Source organism: Episyrphus balteatus, chromosome 4 (genome assembly GCF_945859705.1).
Source record: "Episyrphus balteatus chromosome 4, idEpiBalt1.1, whole genome shotgun sequence".
NCBI classification, from domain to species: domain Eukaryota; kingdom Metazoa; phylum Arthropoda; class Insecta; order Diptera; family Syrphidae; genus Episyrphus; species Episyrphus balteatus.
In genome coordinates this window covers 52465792-52489821 of record NC_079137.1, presented here as the reverse complement: position 1 = coordinate 52489821, position 24030 = coordinate 52465792, and the positions used below count along the sequence as shown (strand labels likewise).

General features: G+C 28.8%; 3 protein-coding genes across 4 annotated transcripts in view; all 3 read right to left on the bottom strand.

Moving 5' to 3' along the window:
- Positions 1-9270, bottom strand: part of LOC129918983 (putative inorganic phosphate cotransporter) — a 53817-nt gene extending 44547 nt beyond the window's left edge. The window contains exon 1 of one of the 2 annotated variants that reach the window (XM_055999758.1): positions 8509-9270. The gene's annotated coding sequence lies outside the window, so the exon portion shown is untranslated. Of the gene's footprint in view, positions 1-8231; positions 8482-8508 lie in introns of those variants that run through there. The other variant, XM_055999756.1, reaches the window with a different exon arrangement.
- Positions 9271-18888: 9618 nt separating this feature from the next.
- Positions 18889-19248, bottom strand: LOC129919255 (uncharacterized). The gene has a single exon (XM_056000109.1). It carries the CDS (start codon positions 19246-19248, stop codon positions 18889-18891), a length of 360 nt encoding a protein of 119 aa, XP_055856084.1.
- Positions 19249-19253: 5 nt separating this feature from the next.
- On the bottom strand, positions 19254-21888 carry LOC129918982 (sodium channel protein Nach-like). Its single transcript, XM_055999754.1, has 3 exons — positions 21773-21888; positions 20109-20212; positions 19254-19830 (listed from the first exon to the last, which is right to left on the bottom strand). The coding sequence occupies exons 1-3, from the start codon at positions 21817-21819 to the stop codon at positions 19652-19654; spliced, it is 330 nt and encodes a 109-aa protein (XP_055855729.1). The 5' UTR covers positions 21820-21888; the 3' UTR covers positions 19254-19651.
- Positions 21889-24030: the final 2142 nt, after the last annotated feature.

The following is a 24030-nucleotide window of genomic DNA, read 5'->3' as shown; positions in this document are numbered from 1 at the left end:
TTTTTGTATATGAATTTTTAACTTCCAAAGTAACAGAAAGGACATTTTGGAGCTTTCCATTGTAATGTAGATGAAATGTTTGCATGTTTTTTGGTGTTTGAAATAGATTTATAGTGCCGTAACACTTTTAAGATGGATTTGAACATTTAGAAATAATTTAAGATCGTCCCTTCTATGTAATGAAGCGTCCACAAGACTCAGTTTAACAAATTTATTGACCATAAATTAGATACATATGTTGCGTATCGTAAACGACACTTAGTTTAAGCGTTTATTTTTACTTAAAACTTGACGAAAAGTTTGGCTGGGTGAATAACAATTTAGGATTTAAGTTCGCAAACACTTGTTAACTCTTGACAAAGAGTTATCTGCCTCTAAAGAAAATGTTTTTCATTGCAATAAATCCCATCTATTACTCTTTTTCCTAATTCTAAAAAATTACCATTTTTCATGGAATGCCCCATATAACCGCTTGTTATCCAGTTTATCTCGTTGAAGTAGCAATTTTTTTTTAAAGATTTCAAAGCTAATGACTTTTGGAAAACCTACTGTACTCACTAAAGCTTTTGTCAATTCAGCGGGTTTTTCAGTCAAAGTTATTTTGGATATTTTAAATAATTAGCTTTGGTAACCCTATCGACAACCATATGCTTCGTTAATTTCTTCAACGACTTATTTATGGCAGTAATAATATTAACATTTAACTTTTAAATTTCAATATTGAACCTTCAGAATTATGCAAGCTAAATTTTTTTAAATTCTAGCTTGATAAATATGGACTTCACTACGCTTCTACAAATTTACTTATGTTTAGTTTTAGTTTATTTTTAGTGTTTTTTTTATTTCATTTAAAACGTTCATACATTGTTCTGTTTTTAAAAGTTATAAATAAAAAAAACATGAAGGACTGTCTGATGACTTAGCCTAAAAGGCAATGAAATTAAACATTTTTTCCTTCTGTTTCAATTACACAAGAAAATTGCACAAATTGTGAAATTTTATAGCTGTTTTTTTATTAATTTGGCATCGTTGAATTCAAATATGCCCTCAGTGTTTTTCTTGCAGCTCTAGTTTGGGTGATCCAGGTACTTAAAATGTAGAAAACAATTGATTATTGAGATTTTATAACTGGAATATCTCGAAAACACGAGCTAATAGAAAAACTCTGACTTTGTATTCGGGTTTAACACACCCACAACATTTAGAAAAATATTGTTTTCTTCCTGAAAAAAAAGCATTGTAAGCTAGGAAAATGCTTAAAAAAGATATAACAAATATTCGATTACTAAGATTTTACGAGTATAACGGGTAAGGTACTATATTTCGGAAACGCAAGCTGATTCTTTTATTATTATTTTGATCCTGAAACGAAATCGCTGTTAACTAGGGGAATGCTTACAAAGTAGCAAAAAATTGATTATTGAGAGTTTGTAACTGAAATATCTCGAAATAGCGAGCTAATAGAACATTTTTGAATTTGGATTCAAGTTCAACAATCCAAAAACGTTCCAAAAATTTCATCAAATTTAGTAAATAAATATAAATATTTAAAGTTAATCGAAATTCAAGTTCAGAATATAATTAAAAGTTTAACTTAACAATTTCAGTGCTATCTAGCAATTATTGGAATATAAATTTTTGTTTGACTACATACATAATTATTTACCAAAACACAATTATAGATAATATATTTTTGTACAATAGGAATCACTTTTGTAAAAAAAAATTTGCTTATGTAAAAAGCGCTATTGCACCAAATTTCAATTTTCTCTCTTACCAATTTTCAGTCTTGAAAGTAATCGAGTTTACTTTGCTAATTGCTTTTTTTTTGTAAGGACAACTGCCAACGATCTTATCAAATTGAATAGGGGCGTACTTTAGAAAGCTATTTCAATATTTATTTGTGAAAAAACTCTCAGGGTAAATTTCAATATTTGCATTTGATCGCTGACTAACTTTTTAAATCCAATTTATTTGCAACTTTAAATTGTCAGAGACATGGTGTAATGACATGCTCATTTGCTCATGATTGCCTTGTCTGTCTAGTCTTGCAATTGATCTAACAACCTATTACCTTAGTTCATTACATGTGCTTAAGTTTCTTCCTCCCCACCATATTAAAACTCATCGATACCTTTGCAAAAAAAAAATTGTGTCATTTGAATACTAATTACTTCAAAGTGTTAACACTCATGACATTTAACAATTGACGTCGAACCCAGCGCAAACACCCATCTAAAAATAAAATTTCCTCGAAGTTCAATGTGAAGTGAATGTGTTTTCAATATAATTGTGCATTCCTTCGTCGTTCACATTTTTATTTTGCTTTGGTCATAAAGTTAGATGATACATTTATTTTAACAATTTTTCTGAGTAACTTTTTTTGGGGATCAATAACCACGATAAAATAAAACTTGATTTTTTTTAACCAAAAAAAAAAAGAATGTCAATCATCCGAAGAGCCTTTTTTAAATGTCTTCAAAGAATTTATTGACATTGAAATTGAATTCTTTGCTATTTCTCAAGATGTTCTTAGAAATGTCGTCAACACGATATGCATTTAAATTGAGAAAAAAATTCTGATTTATTTATCTTAAAAAAAAAGAATAACAAATAAATCTTGTACAATTATCAAGTTTCAAACTACCTGAATATGTTTTTTTTTTTTTACAAATTTTGAGAACCTATAATAAGCATCACAATCAGAACAAATAAAACGGAAGATTTTTCTTGTTTGTTTATCATATAGTTAAACATACTTAATACAGTTGCTAAAGAGTTATGTAGACACGCAATAAAAAACAATTTTTTTATAATGAATTGACACAGACAAGGTTATTAAATTTTAGTATATTTTGTAGGAAATTTCCAGCATTGTAAAAGTTTTTTGTTTTCTTATCGAGGATATTTGATGATTTTGTAAATGAAATGAATGATTTCAAATATGAACGAAAATGTTCATATGATGAGACCTTTTGGAAGCGAAGGGTTATTCACCTTTTAATAGTAAATATCAATAAAGATACGTAATAATTTTAAGTATTTGGTTGAATTTTGAAATTATTATAAGTTGAAGAAGATTTGTGAGTTAGGTAATTCTTATTTTGTACTGGTCACTATGGTGTATACGTAATTTTATTCTTCATATAGATTTAGATATTATGCAAATGTAGTTATAGCTCCAAAGGACATAATTCCCAACTCATCGGGACATAACTGCAACTCAGTGGGACAAAGCTCCATTCAAATAGAAATAAAAAATCAACAATTCTTATTCCAGTATAAGAAAAACAAAGGGAGTCCAAAAAATCAAGTTGTAGGAAGGTAGCTGTAATCAATGCGAGCACTATATTTTTCTTGTGGTAAATTCTAAGTTAACTTAAATTAAAATCTTACTTAAAACTTACAAATACTAAATTAATCTTTTAAAATTAACCCTGAATGTGTTATCTGGTTTGGTTTAACTACTCTATTATTAGATATCTTACTCACTGCACTATAAATTATTACTTTATAGTTAACATTAAAAATAGCGATACCAATGTTTTAATATTGGTTCTAAGATTTATCTTTATTTTTTATTACATTCCAATCTGAAGATAATAAAAAAAATTAAGTTAATTGTCACAAAAGGCAGGTTTTTTCGTTTCGAATTATTTTTTTTTTTATTTTGCAAGAACAAGCAATTAAAAAAAATAAAAAACAATCATTAAATTAAAATCTAGAGATTTATTAGAATTTAAACATAGCAAATAAAATCAAAATTCTTAACCAGTTTGTGAAAGACTACCCAGATTAATCATAACTTAAACTCCAATTTATTCATTCTCTGTATTATTTTAAGTCATATCAGTCATCATTAAGAAATGTGGAAGTAATCTTTAACTAACTTAAATAATTACTTGAAAATTCAATTATCCAAAAACTCTTTAAAAACAAATAAAATTACAAATCTAAGATACATATGTAGGCAAATCTAAAAAAAATAAATTTAATAATTTAACTTTTTGAGACTGAAAATGATACAAAACACTAAATTGAACAAATCGAAAATACCACACACGATTTAATAAACATTTTATAATTCTGTGTAAAAATGACAAGATATTTTGGGCGTAATAAGATCTATCAAATATCTACGTAAAACTGGCACTAATGTGTGTCATTTTAAATAAGTTTATGATTTTACGATAATTTAATAAAATTAAAAGATAACTTATTCGGTTGGTCAAAAAGATAAGGTACAAGCCTTAATTTTATTTTCGTAATTTTAAGTCATACTTTATACCTATATATCTATTATATATATTAAAGTTTGGTTTTGTGTACGTTCGCTAACCGGTCACACCGGCTGACTTATTTACCGTTATTTAAAATTTGTCATTACAAAAGAGTCATTACAAGAGAGTCGTAAAGAGTTGAATTTTGTTTTAAATGATAGACAAATTTATTGTATAGTTAACAAAAGTAGGTATTGAAAAAAATTTCAAAACCAAGTTATGAAGGTTTTTTTGCAGTTATAGACCTTCGACAAAAGACTAATTACAGGTACGCAAAATTTTGCACAGAAATTTTAGTTACACCATGAGAAAGATATTAAAAACAAAATTAGGGGTCTAATATGGATTTTTTTCATAGGCCCTGTATTTTGAAATACAAATTTTTGAAAAACAACTAATTTTTAGGGACATTTTTGAGTAGTCTTTTATTTTTTTTGGAATTTTTAAAAGTCTGCAAAAAATCTCAAACTTATAGGAAATATAGGTTTTAATCATGGGCATGAATGAGTATTTGGCATAGGCCACTCTTGTTAAAAGTTTAAAAGTGAATATTTTTAAACTCGTTTTATGAACTTTTCAAGTTTTTATCCTTTTATCATTTGAAAATTAACTAATTACAGAGTCGAAAATTAGAAATAAATACAAGAAATGGCGGAACGAAGTCCACCGGGTCAGCTAGTATTGTATATAATATGTACATATAAATAAAATCAAAGGACACCCCTGGGTTCTGTTATGAAACAGTTCTTTAAATAAATGAAAAAATAAAAAAAATCTAGCAAAAAAATATATTTAATATACATATCGTCGCTATGCTGCCAAAACGCACTAAGTCATATTTTAAGGATTTTTAGATTTAAATGCAAAACGGTTCAGAATGATGATATCGATCTAGTAAAATACCACACTAAGAAATATTTGGCGTACTTTATGAATTATTTGAGATATATTTTTGCACGAAGTCAGAAAAAATAACTTTAATACAGGCACAACGCACTAAGTTGACTTAGTGCTTTTTACCTGTAACGCAAAAAAAATTAAATCAGTACCAGTTTATAGCAAGAGAAAGCATTAATGAGACTTAGTGCATTTTTCCTGTCTTCAAAACAACATTTTTAAATTTGAAAAATGACTTACAAAGTATCTTGTGAGGTAAATGTAAGAAAAAAGCGGTCAAATGTAAATAGATTAATACAAATTATAAGTTTATCAGCGAGTAAAGACGACTTGAATTTTCTATATGAATCTTAATAACCTTTTAAAAATGAATTAGAATTCTCGTTCTTAACTGGCTTCAAATTAAATGTTTTCGATACGAAAAAAATAAACCGGGAATACTTCAAACTTAATATGAATTTGACCACAATTTTCGAAACTTGAACGTTTTTAAGAATTTTCGAAAAGGGAGAAATACTGTTCCTAATTATCTGCCGGTAAAAAAATGGCCAAGACTGTACAGGGTGCACCGAACCTCTTAAATTAGCACAACTAGGAGAAAGACCTGATTGATATATGAGGTGTTCAGAGTAATAATGGGTTAAGTCCATTTGAAATTTGTGCATTATTTTGAACTTTGAAAAGCCTTTTCTCAAGAACTAAAGGAACTTTTTAAATAAAGGTTTCACAGATTTCTTTCTTGTATATTATTTTATATAGAACAAAACCCTTAATTTTAAAGACCTTTAAAAATCCGACTTATGTATAGAGAAGTGGACTTCACCCTTTATTATTCTGAACGCCTCATTTGTAAGAAAGGTGTTATTCCTGAAATTTTTCATTCTTGGTTTTCATCATTACCATCAAAATGTTAGACAAAAGATTTCCTTCCAGAAATAGATGTATTAGATGGAAGAGATTATTTTAAATTGCTTCCATTTTTAAAGCCTTCTTTTAATAGTTACTTGTTTTTAATTCTTCTACGTTGTAAAATTTCTGATTTAACTAGGTATAATTGAGATTTTGTCTTTACTTTTGTGCTATAATGTTGTTTCCTTTAACTTCATATGCCAGAAAAGTATTCATTACGAACAAATAATTGCAAATCATTACAGGTAAAAGGCACTAAGTCATGGCTTTTTCTACTTTTGTTCACATAATTATCATTTTTGTTATTCAAACACCAAAAAAGTTTTTGGAAACTAATGTCAAAAAGTTGAGTTTGTGTTTAAAGTGATTATCTGACAAATAACAGTTAACATTGAATTTTCACAAGAGAAATAATCTTAAAAATCGATTTACTCAAAACTATGTTTTTTGACTTAGTGCGTTTTGGCAGCATAGCGACGATATGCAAATTGTTTTTTTTTTTATTATGCATAAGTGATTTTTAAAACAAAATTATTGAACATAGTTAGTACAATTATAATCAAAAGTAAAATTTAATTTAAAATTATTTCAATAGAAAATTCATATTCTTCTTTAAAATAATGTGGTTAAAAGTTTTTTTTTTGTTTTGTAGGAAGTTTGATATAATGCTATTGAATTTCGAAAAAGGGCTGCTTTTAATTGGATAGAGTTATTAAAAGTCTACAATTTATTCAAGAATACAAAAAACAAAAATGTAATCGGCTCTAATACTTTGTGAAAATGCTCGACAAATGAATTTCAAATTAAGTTAATTTTCGGCCATCGTAATATTGAACTTAAGATTTGTCAAAAACTTGAAATTTTCCAAACAAACTTATGTTTGTTTTTATTAAAACCTCAATTTTTTTGTTGTTTTCGTTTTTTTTTTAGACCAAAACTTGCCATATACCAAAACTGGGCTCCGTGAAATTAGGCCTCAGGAAATAAGAAAAAATGATATAGGGATATCAAAATGAAATTATGCCTCAGTAAAATAAGACCGCAACGAAAAGAAAAATTTCCCCAAAAATAAATGAAATAAGGCCCCAACTTGTTTTGCCTTTTTTTTAAACTTTTTTTTCACAAAACTTTTTGTGAAAGACAATATTTAGTTTGGCATTTTTATGGGGCCTTATTTCATAGTGGAATTATGTCTTAAAAAAATGAAAAAAATCCCCGAAAAATTAGGCCATAAAACCCTAAAATTTTGAAAAATTTCATTGTTTTTTTGTGTGTTCATATTTAGGCCTTATTTCATTTTTTTTTTTCTTGGACCTTATTCCCTTGGGATTTATTTTGCAGATCCCCAAAACAGTACTTTCTATTAAAGTACATAGCTTTTAAATAAAATTAAAAAAAAAAAAACAAAACAAAACCAGCAAAATACAAAAGTCCTATCTCTATTACAAATCTTTTATTTTTTTTTTAATTTATAGGATACGTTGAAAAATATATAATCTTAGGTAAAGTCTGAGAAATAACTTGGGTATTTCTTTTAATAAATTATAAATAACAACATAATATATTTAACATTTACAAATTTAACATTTACAAAGTTGTTGAAATCATTTTGACATTTTTATGGGAATCATACAATTTTAACATGGTACAAGGCTTATAGAATAAATCAAGTGACATGAAGAAATTGTTTTGCAATACTTTATTTTCCTTAAATTAAGTTAAATATAAATTCTCTCAGATTATTATCATTTCACACCTTCACTATTGCATGATAATCAAACATTTTGAAAACAACCTCGAATCCTAAGAAAATAAAAATAATAGCCTTTACAAAACTCTTAAATGCTTTAATTTTTTCAATCAACAAAAGCAAAGAAAAACCAATCTCTTTTCTTGACACATGCAAAAATAAAACAATACAAAAAAAAAAATAATAAATTGTAATAAAATTTCCACTATCAACACTTAAAACATTGATCTTAATGTGACAACCCGTCTGTTTGTCCTTCAATTTATCTACATACACTCGTAATGCATAAGCATGATAAAAATCATCTCATAAAATTAAAAAAAAAAAAAATTAAAAACATGTACTAATCTCACTTAATATTCATGAACATTGCACACATTGTTGTTGACACTCACCTTGAAGAAGTCTTCCTCGCCCAATAATAAGCCAGCATCAAAATTTATATCGTAACAGGTACAAGCAACACGAACAAAAAAAATTATTTATCTTCACAGACAAAAAAAAAAATATTTAAAAAAAAAATTAATTATAAACAATAATTTAGTTTATAATTTATTTTATTTCGTTCACACTATAAACTCTTTCTCTCTCTCTCTCTTCCTTTCTCTTAGGTCATCAACGATTAAGGATTAATAAATAAAAAAAAAAATAATAAAAAAATCTTTTCGTTACCCTGTTGAGTTCGTGACACTAAGAAGAAGTCCTTTAAATCCCGTCGAACTTTTGATAATCATGTTCCCTTTTTTTTAAGTTTTTTTTTTTTTTTTTTAATTAAAAAACAAAAAATGTCAAATAAACAAATAATAAAAATTGTCGAAAAAGAACCAAATAATAGAAATTACCAAATAACCGTAAACAGACGTCAACGGGCGCGAAGACAAAAAACAATCACTTGATGGTTATACAATTAAATAACAAAAAAAAATGTATTATTTTTTTATTTATTACTAAATAATTTTTTTTTTTTATTTTTTTAAATTACGTTGTCGTTTTTGGCAAACGTTCTTGTTGTGGTTTTTTTTTCAAATATAGGAAATAATATTGGAAACGATCGGATTGAGTCGGGCGGCGATGTCGATTAGCGATTTGCGGTATAGTTGTGGTGGCCGGCGTGTCGGCGGCGTTGGCGTTTGACTTAGCAATGGAACACCTATTCAACTAATTGATCGTTTAAGTATAAGGTACCTAGTCTATATAACCCACCAGCCGTGCAGTGTTCGAGTCGAGCAGAAGCTTGAGAAGACGACTATAGAACTATACCAGAGAGTATGTACAATGTACATGCGATGATGTGACGATGACGAATCGGAATATACTCGTTGAAATAAAATAATAAAATAGAATTATTTTTTTTTTTATTTATTTATTTCGTTGATTCAAGTCGTTGCTTACGATTGAACAGAAAGATGTCGTTGATATTAATAAAAAAGAAATAAACACCTCTATACCTTCAACACCGAACGCCACCGAGATATTTTACTGACTTAGAGCAAGTGATAAAGATAAAAGCGATTTAAGTTTATAACCTTCCTGCCTTCATAAACAGCTGAAAGCCAGCAGCAGGTTGATGTACTTTTTTTTTTAGTTTAGTTTGAGTTGATGATGAGATGAGCTTCAGCAGCTTCACACAGCATGTTAACGAAACAGTCGAAATAGTCAGCAAACAAACAACAACAACAAATAAGTATTATTTGCTCTTCGAACGGATTACTCTCCTTCGACAATGTGACAATGACATTCGTACATTCGCTTACAAGCGAAATGACGTTATGTTATAAATAAAATCGAATGGACAGAGTTTGACTCTTAAATTGCACGTTTTTATCACACATCGCATGCTCTTTATTTTGTGTGTTTTCTGAATGATATACGGTGACCAGATATGCAATATATAGAAAAGTATTCAAAAACAGTTTTAGAGATCACAAAAATATGATGATGAACAACTGTTATGATAATATTTGTATTCTTTGTATATTTTTCCTGCTTAAATGTTCAGAAAAAACACAAGGATACTGAGAGTCCAATTATACACTCCTTTTCATCAGAATAGGTAAACAACTTTTCAAATGTTCAATAATGATTTGTCCCCAATAGTGGTGCGTCACCTAACAAGGTTTTATTATTTTTTAATAGTTTAAGATGTAAGGAAACGCAACGGTTAAAGTTATTTCAAAATATGATTATAACTTTTCCATTGTTTTTCTTGTAAAGTAATTTTTGAGGAAAAATTAACTTATTTTTTTCTTCATCAGAATAGGTACACAATTGTTAACTTTAATGTTTTTGTGGATTTCAATCAAATTTACCATTAAAACAAATAACTGGACTTTCCTAAGTGTAATTTAATAATCATACTGCCATTTTGAAAAACATGGGTGGATTAAAATCGCTAAATTTTGGCGAAAACACCTTGCTAAACAAAATAAAGAATGAAGGATCTACCAGTACTGGTATGGTTAAAAAAATAATGAATTGTGAATAATGCTCTATCCAGACTTCAGATACAAACATTCTGGGGGTAAAAAAAATGAATGGTGGTAAAAAAATGCAAAAAAAACATTCTTAGACGAGTAAATAATGGATTAATGACAAGAATAAAAGTGAAAAACAGTTGTTATTTGTAATTTTAGGACAGTAAATAGAATGGTCATTAGTCCCAATCTTCTAAAATGGCTGAATTTCGAAAAGACACCATTACTACACCAAGAACAGAATTGTATGCGTTTAAGGTTTTTGAAATCCCTTACCACATGTAAAGTTGAGTGGTATTTCTTGTTTTATTTTTGGATCAACGAAGATTTAATTTTGATGTCCTTAATGAGTTAATCTATCAATTTAACATTCTGCGAAAGAAGAAACCACTTTGAGACCAACTTCATTGTCAAAAAAGAATTGTTAAGGCATGGAAGAAAGTAATCTACTACGATAATGCAAATAATGAATTTCAAACGTGAAGAATGGTCACAATTATTTGTCAATGAATATTCAAGAAACTTTTTCCTAATTCTCTAGTATTTGTGAACCAGTATACTGAATTTTTCAACAGGATCACGCCTCTTACCACAAAAAATGCTCTGTAAAATATTGGGAGGAAGTGCAAATTTAGGAAGTATTTCAGTATCTGCCGTAGAAAACAACTTTGAATCTTGTTGAAAATGTTTGGAAATGGCTAGCCCGTACTGATAAAATTTGCGATAGTCGATTTTAAGAAAAAAATATTTCCTAATCCACCTTTTAACAATTTAGGGAAGAGATTCGGATAGATTGCATAAAGAAATTTAACAATGCAATTCCTGGACAGTTTTGTTATTTTTTATGAGTATAAACACCACTATACAAAAAAATAAAATAAGTTAAATACATACAAGAAAAAAATAACTCAGTTTTTCGATGTAAAATGCTTTGCCATAGAGAAACAAGAAAAACAACCACAGGTTTTGAATTATTTTTTTTTGCAGATTCTGCTAACATCTAAAACAATGACTTGACTTCAAAAAATTATTATTTTTCCTTTTATTTTGAAATTTATCACTTTAAAATTTATCATTACAAAAAACGCACAAACAGCACACAGCTCAATTCAACAAAATGAGACCATTTTTCGACAATTTTAATTTATGATAATTTCTATCCACCATTTTGAATTCTATCGCTAGGCCATTATTTTTCAAACTTGGTTTTGATCTCAACAAATTTATTTTATGCTGTTTGTAAACAGTTTTGCCAAAAATAAATTTTCTTAAAATGTAGGTAGGTAGGTCTTAGCATTTTGTTTTCACGAGAATGAATATCCCAAAAAACATGAACAAAAAATTGGAATGAATTTACTTGTTATAAAAATTATTATTTATTAAAAAAAATTGTGACGGAACTGAGGAAAATTTAAAAGGAATATTTTTGAACCCATTTAGTTTCACAAAGTACACTTCAATTATTGGAAATTTTTAGCTTTAGGGCCATAATACATACACCATTTTTGCTAAAAAAAAATTCCTATGGACTAAAACCAACAAAGAAAACCCAAGTTTATCGAGATCCCCTTCCACTTGCGTGAGCCACCAAGATGGAGTTAAAGCTATTTCAAGGGGACCAACCCGATCATCAGACTCCTTTTTTTAGTTCTTTGTCCGTTTTTTTTTTTTTTTTGTTGATGAATTGAAAACTCTCAGAAAAAGACCAACAGAGGATTTAGATATCTTATATATTGAATTCTATTGATAAGGTATTCAGAATTTATGTCATCGAACCAAAGTAAAATGACAGAGCATCATATTGTATTTTTAAAGTAAAAACTATAAAATATTTTGTTCATCTTGGTAGAGAATACGCAACAAAATCCAATTGGTTTGTTTTCTTTTTATATAAAGCGGCAATATATTTTGTATTAATAATCAAAACTTATTCACTGAGGCGTATTTTTTGCAGATGATACCGCAATTTTGGTACCCGACAAATGTGTCTCTAAGGCAGCAGTAAAACTACAAAATGCCGTCGACACAGTCAGAGATTGGACCGAAAAATGGCGTATCAAACTCAATGAAACAAAATCTTCACATAAAAACTTTACAAATAAAAAGATAAACAATATTCCAATAATTATTAATAATCAAGCTGTACCTTACGCCAATACGGCCAAATACCTTGGAATGACTTTGGATGCAAAGCTAAAGTGGAAAGAGCACATCAAAAAGAAAAGAGAAGAACTAAACTTGAAATATAGAAAAATGTACTGGTTACTTGGTAACAACTCTGATTTATCAACCCAAAACAAAATAATGCTGTATAATCAAGTACTAAAGCCTGTTTGGACCTATGGTATCCAATTATGGGGCTGTACAAAGAAAACAAATACCGAAATCATCCAAAAATTCCAAAACAAAGTCCTTCGTGGAATAGTTAATGCACCTTGGTACCTACATAAGAAATAGCAATCTACATCGTGACTTACAAATAGAAACGGTTACAGAAGTTGTTAAAAAATACGCTGTATCCCATAATCAGAGACTGCAAAGTCATACCAATTCTGAAATGGTGTCCGTCTTGAATACCAGAAACCATGTTCGGAGATTAAGAAGAACCAAGCCTTATGAGCTTTTGGTCTAAAAAAAACATGGGAAAGTATTAAAAGTTTAAACTTCTCCCAAAGTGATTTTACAAAGTTAAGAAAGAAAAATCTGATGTCGATCTCTCAAGATTGGTCCTGATAAAGAGGTGGTTTTAGTGGTTAAGAGTCCCACACTACTTAGTGTCGAATACTGCCAAGTGTCTTTTGAAGATTTCCTTCCGTAAAAAAAAAAAAGAGTGTGTGTACACATGTACACCCGACTGAAGTTATACTTCTCATTCAGTATATGTAAATGAATTTCATTTGATATTTTTAATTTCTATTATTAAATTAATTAATCCACACTTCGTTTTTTTACATTTTTATCAAGTGAACAATAAATTAATTCTTTCATCCTCCTTGCGTCCATGTAGTTTTCAATTTATTCTGTGAAATTTACTTATGTTGTAATATGGAACTTGCAGGGTTGCTACAAAGCTCAAAAGTGAGCTGAGCTCAGCTCACAGCTCAGCTTAAATTTTGAGCTAGCTCACTTTTGAGCTATGTACCATAGCTCAGCTCATTTGAGCTGAAAGTGAGCTGAGCTGATGGTTGAGCTGAGCTGAGCTGTTGGGTGAGCTAAGGTAAAGTGATCTTATAGGTTATAGCTGTGATGGGTGAGAGGATACATTGATTTTTATTTGGAAAGTATAATGAAATATGAAGATATTTTAAACTTTTATAAAACACCATAGCTTAAGATGTTTGGTTCTAGTTATAAATGGAATTATTTTAACACATGGATATTTTTATAAATAAAACAGATAATTTTTCGTGATCTTTTCTCTTGGTTTTTTTAATAGTAAATATATTTCTATTTTTTTAGTAAAATATTTCTTTTTTTATCATAAAAAAAATTTCGGTACAATCCGGTTTTTCGATTTTTTTCAAAATTCCGAGAAAATCGCGTTTGAAAGTTGGGGTGAAATTTTTTTTCGAAAAATCCCCGAATCTTTGAACGCTCCTGGAAGCTAAACCGCTTGAGAGCAATTTTTGGGAGTGATGCCAAATGATAGCTTGTGCCATGGGCCTACGCTTTGCACATTGTCAGATTTTTAATAAATCGCCTTCCATGTTAAACCGCCACATCATGCCTATTTTTTCAGAATCGTGCCAATTTTTTTTTTACTTTTAAGTTCTCCCGGTTTGAGAACGCGTGGACCTACAGGGATGGGAGTTGTACCCAAATGTAGGTTAGAGTCCCCGCTACCTTTTGGCATCTAAAAATTTTTTTTTCATTTTCTTCAAAATTCAGCGATATAGGCGTTGGAACGCTTTGATCTAGAGACAGGGGAGTGGTGCCATATGAAAGCTTATATTCTCAGCTACCCGATAGTGGTATAATCCGGTTTTTCGAATTTTTTTCAAAATTCCGAGAAAATCGCGTTTGAAAGTTGGGGTAAAATTTTTTTTCGAAAAATCCCTGAATATATGAATGAATCTAATATTCATGAATATCAATTATTATCCGATTCCGTAATCTTTTATAAAATTGACAAAATAATCGTAGAAAAAAAAAGAATATGAGTAGAATACTGTCAACAGGTGAAGTAGGCCATTGATAAAATGTATGCGTTTGTAATGAAGTAAATATATTAAGAAAATAAGTAGTTGTCTGTAAAGAGTGAAAAGTTGGTTTACAAACGATAATTTTACATGAAAACTTCATTATAAAATAGGTTGTGTGCTGCCGCTTTCTCTCTTTTACTAGGACGCATCGACCGATGTAGTGAGAAGAGAGATCAATGTGGCAAGCCAATGCTTGGTCTTATCATGATTTTATCGTCAGATTCTAAACCTGGGCCTGTAGTGCAAAATCGTACATTTTTTTCCAACTAAACATTTTTTTTTTGTCGCAACTTCGTGAATGAAAAATAAGTTAAGAAAAACGGCTCATTTTCGGTTTCGATGTCATCCGAAGGCAATAAAATAATTTTTTTAAGCTTAAAACTTAAATTTTAAATGATTTATAATTTATTGATAATAATTTACTTGTATCAACAAACAAAGTCTAAATTTGAAGAAGAAAATGCTCAAATTCAAAAAGCTATATTTAATCATATGTTTATTGAGATGGTCACATTAATACCCAGTAGTTTTATTTACATATCAATAAAATCAGTTTCTCTTATGATTTAAACTAAAAAAGTACCTACTCTTACGTCTTACGATATTATGATAAAACAAACTAAATACCATACGTCTCTTTATTAAAATAAAATTGGGAGTAGTTTATCTTTCTCTTGTTTGAATGAAATTTTTGATTTTTTCAAGTGCCTCATACTTATAATGATTGATTGCTGTCAAGTATTAAGACGAGATGTTAAAGTGTTTATAATAATAATTAATTTATGATTATCTCGTACATTGAACAGCGAGGTACACTTATTAAGTGTGTGATATTTTCTTTAAATCTTAATTGTTTATTAACCTGTATTATTTTTTTAAAAACAACTTCTATTTGAACTCTAGTTTAAGTGAAAAATATATATTTTTTTAAAGTTTTCTGAAGTATAAACTTTTCGATGTCCATTTAATTTGTTGATTTTTTCTGTCTGTACGTGACGTCTATTTTTTTTTCTGGGTTCAAATTCAAATTTCGGTGTACGTCGAATAAAGAAGTTGTCTTGAACAAATACAATCTTTGGCAAATATTGCAAAACGAGACATTTGTCAATATTGTATAATTAATTTACACCGACATTTTAAATGTACCTATATTAAGACTTCCTTTAATTCAAAAACTAACTGTCTTTCTTTATGATATGACTTCTGTTATATTTTTATTAGTCATACAAACTAATTCGTCCTCTTTTGCGCACATTTATTCAAAGATGTTACGAAAAACGTGATATTATTCAAAGTTTGTCATCTTTTTATTATTAAAAAATCTTATTAAACGTCAATCAATTAATTGAGTTACATATGTGTATTAACTTTTCCATTAACCCGCAACCAACGTTAGTTGTTATAACTTGAAAAATAATGAAACTCACGTTAAGATAAAATTAATATTTTAATTTCGTCAATAAAATCTAAAAACACAAAAAAAAAAGAACTCTCACAATCTGATATAAGTTGATCATCGTCGTGATAATTTTTTGATGTTATAAACAAAAGTAGTGATAAAATCACACAATGAATGATGCGACATTTACTTTTTATTATTTGAGGATATTGTTATCGTTCGTGATACTCTCGTGATTTTGAACGACTTAATTGGATTATTTTTTTGGTGAAATTTTATAAACGTTTCACATCAGAGGCTGGTCTTTGTTATCATCAAGCAAATATGTATATTTTGACTGGTTGAGTCTTTTGTTTGATTGTTACTTAAATTTTTATCTTTTTTTAAAATATTTTTCAAATCAAAAAAACTTTTATTGGTTATTCAGAAAACAGATGTTTTTTTTTTAAGTCTGAAGAGGTTTATGAAACAATTCCCTAAAATAGAAAACTATACAAACAACTAACACGAAAAATATTTCTAATGTCAAAAATGTTTTTTTGAAAAGTCGAAATGAAATAGTTCTTCGAAAAGTTATCTATACTATTTTAATTAATTCTTTATTTTTAATTAAAGTATTTAAAAGAAAATTAATGAATTGTAAAAGTAATTATAAGAAATTATACACATCAAAAGACAGAATTCCGAAAACTAGATTTCAATATCTTTTTTAACTTTAATAAATAAATTGATCGCATAAAATAAAATTATTGATTAATTATATAATAGATTATTATCTAATTGCTTTCTTAAAAAGACCGACCCTAAACTCGTAGATAATATAATTTATAATAAAACCCATCAACCCATCAACAGATATAAAGATGAAATCAGTTCTAAAATTGTACTTAGCTTTTTTTTCTTGGTAATTGTAAATCTGTGAAATCATTCCATTTTAAATTATATTTTATGATATTTTTGTTAATCTTTCACATGCGACAACTTTTTTTTTGTAAAAAAAAAATTATTAAATATATTTTTTCTAATATAAGAGTTCAAGGTGTAAAATTTTAAAATAAATCAAACAATTCGTGATCAACGATAATGTTCGCAAATTAAGTGCGCTTTTGCTGGTTTTAATTGGAAGATTATTAGATTATTCAGATAATTTCACTGAATGGGACATCTGTTTAAATGAGATTAATAAAAGACCTTGAAGATATTGCATTTCTTTTATTTCTTTTCAGATTTTTCTGATACCAAATTTAAAATATCTGGCATGTGTTCTGCAATCTTAAAGTATCTTTTTCTATAAATCCACTTTATATCATTTTAATTCGATGGAATTTCCAACCTTTTTGCTGCCGGGGGCAATTTATTTTCAGAATTTGTTGTTACTAATTGATCTTGAATAATAATTTAAAATAGTATTCGACGTATTGCATAAATGTACCTACCTAGTTTTCCAATAAGTCATGAAAGCCATGTTGTGAAATATAGTTTAGTCGAAAAAGTTCGGGCTGTTTTTGAGAAAATTTGCTATAGCTAGAACATCATATGTTCCAAATTTTTTCTGACATGAAACCAATAGAGCAAGTAAAAAGCCATAAAAGATAGAACGACAGATGACATTTCGGAAAAACAATTCAGTTTTAAATAAGAAGTCATTAATAAACTAAGAAATATAGGCGGAAACAGAACAGAACCCTGTGGCACACTAGCACTCACATATGCGCCCATGATTATGAAAGTGGACTAAGTCACTTTTTGCATTGTTTGAAGAAAAACTTACATAATAATTTTCTTATAACGATTTAATTATATTTCTTTTATGAAATCACTAGAGGAGCAATAAAGAAGTTTATTTACTGCGATTTCGCTTTCAAATAAACTTTACCCCTTAAATAATAATTATTTTTAAGCTAGATTTGATGCCATTTTTGGGAGTGACTTAGTCCACTTTCATAATTAGATTAGATTAGAATATTAGATTTTAAAACTTTCAACATAACTTTTATTAAACGACCAGAAAAGTAATTAATTATAATTAATAAATTATTATTAATTCAATGAAGAAGGCATTCATTGATACCAAAAGCACGCATACTTGATAAAAGAGAGTGATGCTAAACTCTACTAAAAGCTTTAATAATGTCAATAATTTTAACTTCCCAGAGCCATCAAATCGCAAGTGGGCAGACATACTGCTACAAAAGTCTTGCTGCCAGTCGTTAAACACTTTTCTTTCTTCGAGATGTTACATGAGTTGAAGGTTAATCCACTTTTCATGATTTTAAAAAGAGGGACGGACATTGGTCAAATTGGATCATAATAAGGAGTGGGAGGAATTCTATTTAGGGACAGGTTGGAGAAAAATGCAGTTTTTCAACTTCTCGGGAAAATTTTATTAAGTGGTTTTGCCAACGCAGAAGAATACCTCATCAAAAAATGTGGGGATAAGCCTTGAGGAAATGATAATATGTAATTAAGCCCTAGATATACATATTTATTGGGATGTGAATAAAGAAAAAGGTAAAGTGTGTTGGCAAAATTACCAGAAAAGCTGAGTTCAAAAATTTAGCTTTGGGAAGATTTCTACATAATATTCCTTTTGATGTTGTTTGGCCAGAATGTCGAAGCTGACTTGAATTGTGAACATTGAAATCCCCGCAAAAAATGTGATCTGAGTGTGAGGATTTTGGGAATCAATTCTCAAGATGGAGTCTGAAAGTGGGCGTAGACAGCGACAAAATTTATTCTTAGCCCCCGAATGTTGTTAAAGTCAACCCTACAATTTTTGCAACACTAAAAAACTGGTCATTAGTTCGTTAGTTGATGACGTCAATGTTGATTCCAACATCTTTTTTAAAAGCAAATAACAAGACAGTAAACACACACATTTGTGGAAAACAATAAGTTTTTATTCAAAATTTTTCAAACACCTTACAAAACTTACAACAAAATACAAATAAATTATCTTACAAAATAACTGTTCTTTTCATATTTTTTTGCAATTAACATTATGAAGCCATCCATAACGCCAGCTAGTTGCTTCTGGAAAATTGTACTTTGTATCAGGACTATGATCGTAGCGCATTGTAAGATAATCATTTCGTTTTCCACTCTCTAATATTTGTTTCTGTTCTACGGATACACTTTTCATTGGTCCAGAAAAATGTCCATTAAAAATGTTTTCCTCCTTTGATAGATCGTATGAAGCAAAACTTGATGATTTCTTTGGTTTACCTTTGTTAAACGATTTGACTACACAATAGAATGGTGGTTGTACGAGCAGTTTTGTTGTTGATTTGGTATGATTTTTTCTATTAGTTGAAGTTTTATCTAATGAACGGGACATTTTGGTTTGAATTTGATGCCAAAAAATTATTGAAAGTAAAAATAAAACAAACAAAAAAACTGATGGAAAACTAAATTTTTATTTTATAAAGCATATATTTTGACAAATGTGATAAATTTTAAACAATTTTGAAAAGTATTTTTCGATTGTATCTTCCTATTATTGGGCCTCCACACACAAGACTAGTTTTGCCTGCAATGTGTTTGTTAAATTTCCCTTGCCTAAAAACGGTGTTTAGTATATTAAAGTTGCTTAGCAACGTTTGCATTTTATACTTGGCTGCTAGCTACCCCTGAAGAACTAGTCTTTTGTGCGGAGGCCCATCATGTTTATGGTTCATTTTACCATATTCTGGATTAAATTGTTTTATAAATTGTTCTTTTAAATTAAAAGTTTAATTTGCTTATAGTTTGCCCGTATTCGAAATCGACGTTATTTTTCGACTTTTAAAAAGAAACTTCTTTTTTAAATTTCCATTTTCTCTATAATTTCGAACTAACACAAATGTTAGATAGTATACCAATTCGAAGATTGATAAAACGCTTATTCCCACGAACACACTGTAGCAATTTCCAAGATTTCCTATTGAATGAATTAAAGAAATAAGTACTGTTAAGATCATAATGTAAAATTTTTATTCATTTTGAGTATTAAATTCTACGCATATTCAAAAATATATAAAAAAAAACAACTTAAAATAGTCACAAAACAACAGCCTTTAAATAGATACAAGTAATATTAATTCATTATAATCACCGAATTTTTTTTGTTCTTAAAATAAGGTATTAAATGCAGCTAGGTCATGCAGTCACCTACTCGTTATATTGTATGCTTGTAATAATGTAAAACCGAATTCTTACCTGCAAGTGAGACAATATTCCAAACAATGTCGCGTCGTATTCGACGGTATTCTTGTGATTGTAAAAAAATGTGTACCACTGTCATATTTCCACGAAAGCCATCACTAAAAGTTAAAAAATTTAATCCATTTTTGATTTGATCTTGTGTGGATTTTTGTATGAAAAAATAATAAAGTTACTGAAATGAATTTAACAAAAAGTCAGTACAAATCACACTTGTAGAAATTTTACATAAACCCAAAAGTCATTTCTTTCAAAAAAATTAATCTTAACCGTTTTTAAGATATAATGTTTAGGGCGCTTTTTTTATGATGGAAAACATAAATTTGGTCCAAATTTGTTTTTCGTTTTTGTGACTTAACTGATGATACCTTAAAAATTTTGTTTGATTGGTCTAAGGTCTAAAGGTTTTGAATTAAAAAAAAAAATACCATTTTTGAAGGGTTTTTTGAAAGTCAATTATTCCTTTAACATTATTCCTTTAACATTAATTTTATTTATACGATCAGTATTTACAAAACCACAGTCAACGTGGTTTATCTATGTATAATTTCAACAAAAAAAATACGAGTACTTTCTTTAAGTTTTCAAATGTTTTTGTAACAAACAAATAGGAAAAAATATTGTTTTTTTATGTATTCAAAAATAAGACTTTCACACTTCGCTCTACAATTTTTACACTTTTAAAGTAAAATTAAGAATAACGTTATGAATTTTACATACAAAAAAATTTAAAACAAAAAAATTGAAACGCATACGCCAAAGTGACTCGTACATTTTTCGATGTTTCACTTGAAAGGCTCTGCTAAATAACAAATAATATGTAGTTAAATCCAATTTAGAGAAACTCTTTCTACATTATAAAAAATAAGATTTAAAAAAAAATGTTTTTTTTTTAATTGAAACTAAAATTGCTTTTTTCAAATGCATTTCTTCAAAACTGGGTTAGTATCAATATCTTTTCGAGTTTAACTTTTTTTTAGCTTAAATTTTAAGGACTAAAGCTATACCATATCGCGCTTTTTGTATCTATTATACAGAGTATCCATGGGCGTAGGGCTTGGCTCTGGACAAGAAATGTCCAAAGGGCTAGTTACACCACTGAGAGGGTATCCCAAAAGAAATGGTCCAAGCGTTAAATGGCCTTAGACCATATTTTGGACTCTCAGAACTGGCACACGATTCCGATCATAAGTTATCGTTTTGACTATTGCTGTCTCTATTTAATTAGTAGAAAAAGATAGGGACACATAGCAACCATACGTTAACGAACGTACGCAGTGATTTGACTCCAGAATGTTCGCATACAACAATATAGCAAATATACTGAGGGAAAAAATAAATTGAAGTTGAATCGTCTTTGTTTCAGAGATGAACTACTTTGATTTATGTGACTTTAAGATACGAAACCATTAAAAATTAACCATTTTTCCACGTTGCTTAAAATGCTCATATCTTCAACGCAAAATCGTTCCGAATAATAGTTAACTCAATGTGGTTTTCATTGTGGCTTTTCCCTCAGTATACGTGCATGGACGTGCATTTTTTTTTCATTTTTGAAATCCCGAGATTTGTTTAAAGCTTCAAAAAAAAAAATCCAAACATTCTGTTCCGCTCAGAAGACACATGTATTAATTTTAACAAAAAAAATTATCAAAACTCACTAAAAAGGATCCACAACTTCCACAGGATCATCGATCTTACCACCCATTAAACGGATTGCATATTCAACTCTTTGACACCTGTCTGGACATTTGCAATGCCTTTTCAATGAAGTTACATTTCCTAAAAATAAAAAATTATTTTTTTAAGTACCTAATTAATTAATTGAAATTACCAATATTACCACGCGTATTCGATATACAAGGAATATGTTCAAAATCACAAACCAAACTATTTTCCGGCCAAACCATATTAAATGGAACACATTTGCATAATTTTAAACTAATCGAAGTCAAACATTCAGTTAAACAATTTTGTCGATTATAATCCTCGAATAAATAAAGATGCGTTTCCGACATTAGGGTGCACTTGCGTTCGTCGATATTAAGTCTTTTCCAAACTTCATCCGAATATGTTGTTTCAGTTGGATCGTAGCGCAATAAAACTTCTTCATTTCGATATAGAAACTTTCGAAATGTCGACTCATCTGGATAAGCCATTGGTCGATGGATGAGCAATTGAAAACGTTGAGCATTCGAGTACACTTGTTCGGAATCGAATTCAACGTCATTGAATATAATTGAAAGTCCTTCACGGAAGCCATGACGATTTGATCTGTAAGCTTGTTTTTCTCCACTAAAATATAATAGAAAAGCTTTTAGCACTTTTGGGTTTTTTGTTTGTTAATTTCTTACATTGTTTGTTGAGAATTAAAAGAACAACAAAATCCAGCATGACTTCTATTTATTCGAAAAACATCGGTGCAATTAATGATTTTCGACTGAAAACGGCAACGAAAGAAAAATCGGCTACAATCCCATTGCGTATTGGTTAAGAATTTAATCAAAGTGTAGTTATTTAGATGCATAACATCTTTCATAAGTTCAATTTTTTCCTTCGTTGGCTTATACCTTTGCTCAGTAAAAACATAAATTTGATTAAAACTGTCCAAAACAATTTCTTGAGTAACATTTTTAGGGAAATTACTGCAAATATTAAAAGTTTCCAATTGATTTTTGTAAAATGTTATAACTTTATTTAGCCAAACTTACAAAGTTTTCAATATTTTAACAGCTTTTGAATAGTTAAAAAGAGTACCTGGACAAACGGTTACAGCTGGGAATAACACTTTTGCAGAAATTGCATGATCAGATTCGATAATCATGCGAACTGGATTTTCATAAAAACCCGTATAGAGTGATGTTGCCATTTTGTTGGCCATAAAAATCATCGCCAAAATCGTTATAGCCCAAATTATCCTTAAAAATTTAACTTTTATTCAAGAACTCGGATAGTTTACCTCGGACAACTCAACTCAGGACAACTCAACTCAAGACATTTCAACTCGGATAACTTAAATCAAAATTTCGAGTTATCCGAGTTGTGAAAGGAGCAGTTGAGGAGTGTCGTTGTTCATTTGTCCAAGATCCCTACCTAAAAATTTTGCCACCACTTTTATCTTTTAAAGTTTTCAATCCATGACAACTGGAAACTTCACAATATTCATCAAATGTTTTATTCAAGGAATTTACAAAACGAGAATTTGAAAGATTCTGCATTTTTTCTTTTGTCAACAGAAAAAGGCTAATGTATTGCAAAGTGTGCTTGAAATAACTAAGCCGTTTTATTCAAATAAACGAAATAAGAAAGTGCTTGATGAAGTCACAAAAATTCCATAATGAGTATCATTCAAAGGGAACTATGTTGTGATAAAATCAATAAGAGCTTAGAAAAAAAAAAAAAACAAAGAAAAGGAGGTTATCATTATTGTAGATGTCTGGGTCAATAATTTTAACCTTGAAGTTTCTAAATGGAGATAAACACAAAAATGATTGTGGGTGAAATTGATACCCTGAGTAGGTTTGAAAAGATAAATGTGTTTTTTTAATAACTATCGTTAAGACCTATTTCATATTGTCTGGTAAGTTGTTTCTCTTGAATAATAAGTAGATACTGATGTCTTTTTATGATAACAATCTAAAGTAATCAATCTATCCTTAGCATTAAATTACGTCACGTTGATGTTATCTTTCAACAGTCAAGCCAATGAATGATTTAATATTTATGTATGTAACTTTTAAAGCAAAGTATGATTTTTTATTTGTTTTTAGTTCAGAAAAATGTTTGGAGACAACATTTGAGTATTTGTGTTTTTTTTTACCAGCTTACTACTAATATTAGACGTTCTTATAAAAGCTTTTCATATTTTTTTTTACAAATTACTTGTAAAAATCAAAGTCGCATTGGAATCTAATTTTGG